Below are 11,017 nucleotides of genomic sequence, written 5' to 3'. Positions count from 1 at the left end.
AATTGAGTAGTGGATGGTGGGCCCATAAATGATAAAGTAAAAAGCTCGACCCGGTCGGGTGGCTTGTTCTATCCAAGCCACTCAGTTGGTGACTCGCCTTTATTTTAGCAAAGAAATATCCCATAAGTGTATGAGGCTATTATAATAATAGCAAGCAAAAGTATCATATCCACGGAGATTAATTAGTTAATTTAAGCATCTTGAATTATAATCATTCACTATTTAAACGATTCAAGTTTTGGTTTGGTAACTAAGATACTAAATTACTAACTAGTTCAAGCAAAGCAAAAAAAAAAAAGAAAACTCTTTGGACCATCATACGTCTCCAACAACTTTTGTGCACCCATCGAGTCACTGGAAACTCTCTGGAAGTCATTGTCATCCCAGCCGATGGGTGTGCATCCGACGAGTCGTTGGGACCTCTAGCTGGGAAGAAACGTCCCGATGTCTACTTTCTCAGCCCTTTTAAACCTAATTAAGCTCTTCTTCTACACATCTCGCACTAAACGGTCAAAATTCCAAAATACTACTCCCCCGTCTCTGAAGAGTATGCACTATTTCCTTTTCCGTTTGTCCCCAAAGAGTATGAACATTTCAATTTTTGAAACTCTCTTCTCTCTAATGAGGTGAGACTCATTCTCAACTCATAATACTTTAATTACTTTTTCTCTCCACCGCTCTCTTACTTACTAATTTTGTATTAAAACCCGTGTCGAATCCAAAGCGTATATATTTTTGGACCGAGGGAGTAGTACATTGGGCATACGGCGGTCGGTAGAGCTGCTGTTTTGGGTATTTTCCATTAAGCTGAGAGCTTCATGCAATGTGCCAAATCTAATTAGGTTCATTTGGCAAATTGTGTATGCATCGCATTATGTTATTATAAACAATATATTTAATCCCAGATTAAATTTGATGATTTTTTTGCACAAGATCGTGCATTCTTTTTATGAATTTCTTCTTTGTTTTAGAATTAATTGTAACATCTCTAACCTAATAAATTACATAATTTTGCATAACAATGTATTTTATTTTTTTAATACATATTCGACACATAAATCGAATATATAGCTAAGCATATATTATATACATATGTGACAATAAAATGATTAATATATAATTAGAATTTATTAAAATAATATTTCTTTTATGCACTAAGTATATATATTTACGTCTCGTACAATATATGTACGTATTTGTATAGCTTTTTGCATAAGTCTATGAAATGTTTTAGTTACTAAAATTTTGTAAATAGTATACTTATAGTTAATGCTTTAAAAGAATAAAGTGCTCAGCTAGCTAAATGATCTCATCGTAATCAGGTGTGTATAAATCACACTTTTAATATTACAAGTACTCTGCGGTTGATTGCTATTTGTTAAATTGGAATGAATATATGAATTATTGGAATATGATATGAATATATGATATGTTTATATATTTAATCAAAATTATTTGATAGAATATAATATGGATATGCAGTTAATAGAATTGATATGTTTTACATATGGTATTGGAATTATCTGAATCATTTGATTAAAGAGGATCTGTCATAATCTCGTCATGGATCTGAATTCATAGTGGACATATTGGGACCTTTGGGTTAATCATATTGGGACCTTCGGGTCAATCACAGTGGGACCTTTGGGTTGAATCGTATTGACATATTGGAAATTCCGACCAGATAGCAGACTTGATTTATCACAGAATAATAAACTGAACACATGCATAATATATGAAATTATTTCTTATATTTATTGTTCCTGGTTATAGTGTGGATTAGAATATATGTTTGATACTTTGTGAGGTGAAATTGAAGGTAAAGTCATTGAGTTGTGGGTCATGTAAACCACTAATATTTTTATAATAAGATATTAATTATGTTTTGGTTGACGTGAGTTTTATAAACAACACGTATTATCCGGATCAGTGGCAATCTTCTCCTCCTCATCATTTTCAATGTACACAAATGTATAATACATACCGAGTTATGAGAGATTCTCACTAAAGTCCAATTACTTTAAGTCGTATTTTATTTATTAATAATATATACGTTAAAGGGATTAGGGTGTGACATTAATACTGCAGAAGTGATAACATGCAATGTTGTAATATTGTATTATCATTTGGGTTTTTACATAAAGATCAAGTTCGTTGCTAGTGCTTATACATATTAAAAGGAAAGTTGAATTATATTTGAGGATAATATGTCGATATGTATGCATTGATTAAAGGGTATTTCTTCTTTTAAATTGAGATATTTCCTATACTTAACTTGCATATATGATATATCAGTTAGCTTGTTGTTTGTTTGTTTAGTTGTACTCGTCATTTAATTTTAAAGGTTTTCTTTTGGATTTTAATCGAAAGAGTCCACCAGTGTACAACATTTGTATACACCTCAGTTTTCAAACGATATCAATGAGGAATACCTTAATGCAAGTTTAAGTGATATGAAAAATATGAAAGTTAAGTTGATCTACCACATGAAATTGGATTCAGATTTCTTTAAATATAAGACTTTTGATCAGAATGGAGCGTTATAATTTGATTATACAAATCCACGATACACACAATAGATTAACATTTCATATATTAAAAACGATTCATTCAAGCTGGCATACATAATTCAGTGTTGCTGAAAAGACTCGGATAGTTCATGGCCTTTATATAACCCTGCAAAAGAAAATTATCTTTATTAAAAAATTATTATTATTAAGATGAAATTGTACATCATATTATATTTCATTGAAATTTTAAACAATAGGAGTATCCAACGCAGGGGGGCAAGCTTGGAGAGCATCATAATTTTAAGCGAATGGCAACGTGAATTTTAATTTAATTTTAATTCAATAAATATATTTTTAATGAAAAGTACTCCTACATACTCTATTCAATTAATTATAGTACTTCGTTCATCCCATAATAAGAGTCACATTTGGTGTGTGTACGAGTTTTAAGAAATGTAAAGAATAATAATTTGAAAAAATTAGTGGAATATGAGTTCACTTTTTATATAAGTTTTATAATAGAATGTGAGTGAAGTGAGTTAGTGGAATGTGAGACCAACTTGTCATTTATGATAAAAGTAGAATGTGACTTTATTGTGGGACAAACTGAAATGGCAAAATGCGACTCTTATTATGGGACAGAAGAAGTATTTGTTAGCCAATGAATCTCTACCTTATGCTTTTTTTTCTTTCATTTTTTAGTTCCTCCAAAACCTTTTATTCTCAGTTATAAAATGCTCATTCAACTAATCATATTTTTATAACAAAAAACTCTATTCCTCTTATTTTTCTTTCTAAAATTATCTTATTAATGCACTATGTCTTGCGAAGATAAATGGCGACAGTGGAACACTAACTTGTTTTTAACAATCACTGAGAATACATCGGAATGCCAAGGTTCTATGTCTCCACATGTCCAATGAGAACTCATAATAAATACATACTCCTTTCTCCATCCCTCAATAATTGTCCAATTTAATTTCGGCACATATTTTGAGAAATATAAATGAAAGTGGGTTGAAAAAGTTAGTGAAATGTGGATCTCACTTTATACATTAGTTGTATAATAAAATGTGAGTGAAATGAATTAGTGTAATATAAGACCTATTTACCGTTTATAGTAAAAAGTGAAATGGAGAATCAATGGGAATGGATGAATATGTCAAAAGTGGACAATTAATATGGGCGTAGTGATTAAAAAATAAAAGGATAGAATTCATAAATAAATAAGATAAGGTGGATGTTGCTCCGTTGGTCCACATTATGTGTCACGATTTTCTATTTAGGGATATCCCTTATTAGTTGTCTCATTTTATTTTTACTATTTTTTATAATGGATCTCACATTCTAATAACTCATCTTTACTCACATTTTATTATAAACTACTCCTTTTTTTCTAATAAATTTGTCATGTTTTGATCTGACACGAGTTTAAAGAATGTAATGAAAAGTGAGTTGAAAAAGATAGTGGAATGTGAATCCTATTTTTTATAGATTTATACTAGTGAGAATTAGTTAAGTGAGAATTAGTTAGTGCACTACACAGAATAGAACTACTAAGAACATTTTTAATGTTATTAAGGATGCTAATTTGTATGTCTAATTATACCACCAACACTTCATAAAGTGCTCTTATTGTTGTTGTCACAACTAAAATTAGGGACATAAAGAGAAACATTCTAAAATAGCAAAAGATTAAGATAATTTGTCTTCAACTTCAAGATACTTTCTTTTGTGTCCTAAAATAAGTATTTAAAAATAATTAAAATGCTCAATTTTGGTGTCTTTAAATGATAATGAATATTTTATAATTGTAGAATATAAGATTCATTACTAAAAATAATAAAAATAATATGTGATAAAATTTATGTTACGGACGAAAATAAAAATATTGACAAACTTTACAAGATTAGAGGAGGAATATAAAATACGCATAACTCACATTCTCTCCATCAACTTACCTTTAGTTATTCTTAGAGCATCCACAATGGCGCCTAGCGCACCGCCTAGCCGAGCGCCGGCGCTAGGCGGTCGCTAGGCGAACCATTGGAGGATCCGAAAACTGCCGAGCGGTTTTTCGGAAATCAATTTCGCCTAGCGCTAGGCGGTTAAAAACCGCTGGGCTATGCGCTGGGCAATCCGCTCGGCTCCATTTTCATTCGCACCACTTGAATTAACGAGTACTCTCTCTATCTTAATTTCTGTACAAGATCAACATCGAGAAATGGATCTGAACAACGAGCCTAGTTCAGGGACGAGCGGTTCTCAAACTCCCCCAATCCCCGTTGGAGGCGGATGGAATCAGATGCCCGGGTACTACAACATGTACCCGTGGCAGCAGATGCTACCCGGGATGCCGACCGGAGGGAGTCCGCCGGGGGGGTTCCCGGCGATGCGGTGTTGGGCACCCAATATGCAGATGATGTCGGGGTGGGCACCCAATATGCAGATGATACCCGGGGGAGGTTCGGCGACGCAGGGGACGCCGGGGGGCTTACCGGCGACACAGGTGACGCGGGGGGACGTCTATCGCCCCAGTTTTAATTTTTTGACTGCTTCATCGCACACATCGACCCCAACGGATGCGCAGTTCACGCCAAGCGGTTTTGATGATTTTGCGTTGTCGGATTTAGGGTTTGATAGTCTCGGAGTTCCGGAAACTCCCGTTCAACCGGGGGGGCAGTGAAGGGTAGTGGCGCCCCAAAGAAGAAGGGCAAGGGAAAGAAGGTCGGGGAGTCGTCGCAGCCGGGTGGGGATGACCCCACAGTACGGAGAAGGTGGACAGACGAGGAGAATGTTGCGCTGTCAAAGGCGTGGGTGAGTGTTTGCGACGATCCTCTTGTTTCTAATAACCAGAGGATCGTCAACGTGTGGGGCAAGGTAGCAGCAGCCTACCAGCTATTTTGCCCGGAGGGGAGGCCACACAACGGGGAGGATTGCCGGAAGGCGTGGAACCGAATCAGGGCTGCCGTCTCCTGATTTTCGGGTTTGTACGCCAACGCCCTCCGCATGAAGAGTAGTGGCCAAACGGAGGACGACTGCAGGAGGATAGCGGAGAAAGCCTTCCCCCAGCCCGGGTTGTATAAGGACTTTACCTACTGGAACTGCTATCTTGTGCTGAACGACTCCGAGAAATTCCGAGTAGGTGTCGACGCTGGCTGGCCGAAGAAGCAACCATTGAACTATACCGGGGATTACAGCGACAGCACCGGTGGTTCCCACGATCTCCCCGAGACGGACCAGGTGCTCCCCAACCCTCGTTCATTCGGCCACCGACCTCGCCCCGCTGGGCAAAAACGGGCGCAACGGGAGGCGAGGGGGGTCGCCGGGGGTTCCCAGGAGGTCCAGTCGGCATCCCCCTTTGACCGCCAGTCTACAGAGGATCTCAAGTACTTCGCGCGTCAACAAACGCGCCAGATGATGGTGAAGACGTTAGCCGAATGGCTAGCGGCGACGGACCCCCAGGAGAAGAGATTTCTCTTCACATTGCTCGAGAGCATGAATGACGATCTGCGTGGAGGTGGCAGCGGCGGTGGCAGCGGAGGCGGCGGTGACAGTGGTGACGGAGGCGGCGGTGGTGGTGGCGACGGCGACGACGGAGGCGATCGACCCCAACGGATGCGCAGTTCACGCCGAGCGGTTTTGATGATTTTGCGTTGTCGGATTTGGGGTTTGATAGTCTCGGAGTTCCGGAAACTCCTGTTCAACCGGGGGGGCAGTGAAGGGTAGTGGCGCCCCAAAGAAGAAGGGCAAGGGAAAGAAGGTCGGGGAGTCGTCGCAGCCGGGTGGGGATGACCCCACGGTACGGAGAAGGTGGACAGACGAGGAGAATGTTGCGCTGTTAAAGGCGTGGGTGAGGGTTTGCGACGATCCTCTTGTTTCTAATAACCAGAGGATCGTCAACGTGTGGGGCATGGTAGCAGCAGCCTACCAGCTATTTTGCCCGGAGGGGAGGCCACACAACGGGGAGGATTGCCGGAAGGCGTGGAACCGAATCAGGGCTGCCGTCTCCTGATTTTCGGGTTTGTACGCCAACGCCCTCCGCATGCAGAGTAGTGGCCAAACGGAGGACGACTGCAGGAGGATAGCGGAGAAAGCCTTCCCCCAGCCCGGGTTGTATAAGGACTTCACCTACTGGAACTGCTATCTTGTGCTGAACGACTCCGAGAAATTCCGAGTAGGTGTCGACGCTGGCTGGCCGAAGAAGCAACCATTGAACTATACCGGGGATTACAGCGACAGCAGCGGTGGTTCCCACGACCTCCCCGAGACGGACCAGGTGCTCCCCAACCCTCGTTCGTTCGGCCACCGACCTCGCCCCGCTGGGCAAAAACGGGCGCAACGGGAGGCGAGGGGGGTCGCCGGGGGTTCCCAGGAGGTCCAGTCGGCATCCCCCTTTGACCGCCAGTCTACAGAGGATCTCAAGTACTTCGCGCGTCAACAAACGCGCCAGATGATGGTGAAGACGTTAGCCGAATGGCGAGCGGCGACGGACCCCAGGAGAAGAGATTTCTCCACATTGCTCGAGAGCATGAATGACGATCTGCGTGGAGGTGGCAGCGGCGGTGGCAGCGGAGGCGGCGATGACAGTGGCGACGGAGGCGGCGGTGGTGGTGGCGACGGCGACGACGGAGGCGAGGGAGCCGGCGAGTGAATTTTTTTTGCATCATAGTTAAAAGGATACTGAGAGAGTACGTGACATGACATATCATTGATTTTAATTATGACGTCATGTCAACATCAACATAGTTCTTTTTGTTCGCTTAGATTTCCTAAAATACTCCCACAGTCCCGCTTTAATAGTCTCAATTGCTTTTATGCACCTGTTTTATAAAAATGATATTTCCTTCGTCCTAATTTAATTGTCACTCTTTTTCATTTCGATCCGTCTCAACTTAATTATCACACTTCATTTTTACCATAAATGGTAAGTAGGTCCACATTCCACCAATTCATTCTACTCACATTTTATTATAAAACTAATATAAAAAATGAGTCTCACATTCCACTAACTTTTTCAACCAATTTTTCTTTACATTTCTTAATACTCGTGTCCACTTCTAGAGTGACAATTAAGTTGGGACGGAAGGAGTAATAAATAGTTAAAATGTAGAAATGGTAAAGTAAGATGGAGGATAATGTAGAGAAACTTCTCTACTTTAACTATTTATTATCAGTTTTACAAAACACTCTTCCCTACATTATCCTCCCTCTTACTTTACATTTCTCCACTTTAACTATTTATTACTCCCTCCAGCCTCAAGAATATGCACTTTGGGGTCGGCACGGGTTTTAATGTCAAATTGGTGAAGTAAAAGAGAGGTAGAGAGAAAAGTATATAAAGTATTGTTAGTGGAGAATGGATCTTACCTCATTAGAGAGAAAAAGATTTTTCAAAATTAGAAAGTGCATAATCTTGTGGAACAGACTAAAAAAGAAAATGTGCATATTCTTGAGGGAAGCTGGAGTATCATTTTTACAAAACGAGTACTTAAAAACAACTGAGACTGCTAAAGCGGGATGGAGGGAGTATATTTTAACTAAAAAAATTGAAATAAAAATGTGTAGAAGTAAAAGTTTGATAGAAATTGAATTACTTGTTGCAATCGATTGCAGGCGTGATTTCAAATGGAAGGGAGACGCCGCATTTCCCGGGAAGGCTTTTGGCGTTTTTGACGGCGGCCGGAGAGGCAGAGCCGGTGATGGATTTCAGACAGTTGCAAACACTGCGGCGGTAGGCGGCGGTGTTCGCCGCCTTGTAGAGCGACCTCACCCCCTCGCAGCAGTTACCGGGCACCTTGCCGCCGCTTAAGACGTACTCGAAACACGGCGCTAATGTGGTTGTCACCTCGCCGCATGAGATCTTAGATATAGGCGGCGCCGCTGCTGCCCCCATCACTTCCACCGCCACTGCCACGACGAGTAGTAGAAATGTTGTTGCGTTGTTCATTATGGACGATTTCCTTCTACTCTATTGTAGTCGTAATAAAAGTTGTGTTGCTTATTATAAAGACTTTTCTATAGAGTAAATACTCCATGTATCCCACAATAATAGTCACATTTCATTTTTACCATAAATGCTAAGTAGTCTTACATTTCATTACCTCATTTCACTCACATTTTATTATAAAATCAATATAAAAAAGTGAACTCACTTTCCACTAACTTTTCCAACCAATTTTTCTTTACATTTCTTAAAATTTGTACCCATAATAAGAGTGACATGAGGCATTAGTTAAGAGAAATAAGAAAATATAATTTGTTATGGATAGACCGTTGGACTTGGAATAATTATTCTATGTAATAAATGGAGTACTATTTTTTATTTTATCTATAAAATTATTGATGTTTTAAGATAAATATTGTCAATATTATACTTTAGGTTTTTTACTTCTTTTTGTCTAAAAATTTGCTTGCTTTGCTTTAGCTTTAGCTTTGTGATGAAGAGAGTAATATAAAGTCCTATAACGATTAGTATAAATAAAATTTTAATACTTGTGATTTGTGAATAAACGGTATGGAATTAGTTAGTGAAATACTATAGGTTCTATTTTTATAATATGTGGATAATATTTTAGTGATATATGAGATCATTTAATCAAAATAGAAAAAATAAATAAATGATAAGTAGCTCAGTATCAAAATAGCAAAATTAGCAAAATTAAATATTTAGTCATGGACTGTTAAAATAATATAAATAGAATTATTTGTTGTTTCAAAATTTAAAGAAAATGAATTTTGCATTAAGTTGCTACAAACAAAATTAATCAATTTCGTTCCGGAAACGTATAGCATGTATTAATTAAACTCCCTCCGTCCGCGAATAAGAGTCCTACATATTTTAGTTTATCTGCAAATATAAGTCTTAGTTCATTTTTACTATAAATGATAATATAGTTTGATATTCACTAACTCATTTGAATCATATTTCATTTTAAACTAATATATAATTAGTAAAGAAATAAGACTTCTAATAGCGGACGAAGAGAGTGTTTCCTAAAAATTCATGCATTTTAAATTCTCTAATAAATAAATAATTATAAGCCGAATATATATTAAACTACAAAAAGTCACAGAACTAAACATAAAAATCTACTACTAGTGAATCTGTCAACAAAACGATAAAAATCTATTGGCTCACGAGTCTGAGAACAAAACAATTCAATGTATATGAATTAAGGTTCTTCTTAACATAATCGAATGACACAATTGTGGAATAAGATGATAATTTCTTTAATTTTTTTAATATTTTGTTATATTTTCTTTATTCTATTTTACCATGGAAATGAGTAAGTAAAAATATATTCCATTTTGGTATTTTTTTCCATTATACTTTTCTGTCCTAAAAAATATGTACTTTGGGTTTGACACATTTATACGCTCGGATTTTGCAGGGTTTTAAGACCTTTATTTGGTTCATTTTTAATGTCAAAATCACAATTCATGTCTATATTTCGTATGTTTTATCCAATTTGGTATTTTGACGTGTTTTGTGATAAACGTGCATATTTGAGCCCAAAAAGAGAGTCAAAAAGCAAGTTGGAAATTTGGAGTTGTTCAAGACGTCCAGTGGTCCACTGTAACACAGCCAGCGACAGCTGGGGCCCCCAGACCGCTAAGCCAGTAGCGGCCCGCTCCGGGAAAGTTGTGCATGAAAGGAAGAACACGCCCATCGACCGCTGGGGTGTGCGCAGCGACCGCTACAAGTGATCCAAAAGCTACGGGATGATTGTCAGCGACCGCTGAAACAAAGTGCAGCGACCGCTGTCCAAGATGCAGAGGCTACGGATCAACCCACAGTGACTGCTGGCCAAGGTGCTGCGGCTCGCTAGGAAATAGCGGCGAGCAGAAATTGCCCTACTTTCTCTCCAAGACTTACCATACTTTCCAATCCTTTTCCTTATTTGAAGAGAGGCGATTTCTCCCCTATAAATACCCCTCAAGCTTCATAAAAAATAGATCTACTCTTTGCAAAATATTTCCAGAGCTTAAAAGTGAGAGTACTTCATAGTGCAAGGGATTGAAGAAGGAATCAAGAAGATCATCAAGGCTACAATGATTCAACCTTTTGGTTTTATTGTTTTAGTTCTTATGTTTTCATTTTCTTCCCTACAATCTATGTTTTTGGTTTATTCAATCATGTGTAACTAAACTCATAGGATTCTAGGGATGTGTTAATAACGACTTTGGTTATACAATTTCATTTTCTATTTAATATCTGTTTTGTTCTTACTTTGTTTCTTCCTTAAGTAATTGGATAATGCTTCACGTTTAAGTGACACATTCTGTGATGATTTAATATAACTTGCTACATAATCGTGAGATGAGGTTGGCGAGTTAGATCCACTTAATAGACACTACAATTAGCTTCCCCTAAAGCAGCACTGTTAATTGAGAGTGAAGACTTTTCAAGGGTCTTAGGAGCTTTTAGGAGTTACGGATCTAGGATTGACAACCCTAGTGTTAGTAATCAACGTTTGCATCGCATGAGCATAAGCTAGGTGACT

The 11,017-nt window shown here is 38.6% G+C and overlaps 1 protein-coding gene across 1 annotated transcript; it reads right to left on the bottom strand.

Moving 5' to 3' along the window:
- Positions 1 to 2,503: 2,503 nt before the first annotated feature.
- On the bottom strand, positions 2,504 to 8,468 carry LOC121800192 (non-specific lipid-transfer protein 1-like). Its single transcript, XM_042199781.1, has 2 exons — positions 8,108 to 8,468; positions 2,504 to 2,676 (listed from the first exon to the last, which is right to left on the bottom strand). The coding sequence occupies exons 1-2, from the start codon at positions 8,458 to 8,460 to the stop codon at positions 2,667 to 2,669; spliced, it is 363 nt and encodes a 120-aa protein (XP_042055715.1). The 5' UTR covers positions 8,461 to 8,468; the 3' UTR covers positions 2,504 to 2,666.
- Between the last annotated feature and the right edge of the window lie 2,549 nt (positions 8,469 to 11,017).

Source organism: Salvia splendens, chromosome 4, assembly GCF_004379255.2.
Source record: "Salvia splendens isolate huo1 chromosome 4, SspV2, whole genome shotgun sequence".
Taxonomy (NCBI): domain Eukaryota; kingdom Viridiplantae; phylum Streptophyta; class Magnoliopsida; order Lamiales; family Lamiaceae; genus Salvia; species Salvia splendens.
The sequence above is the reverse complement of the archived record's forward strand: the minus strand, read 5'-3'. Positions and strand labels throughout refer to the sequence as shown.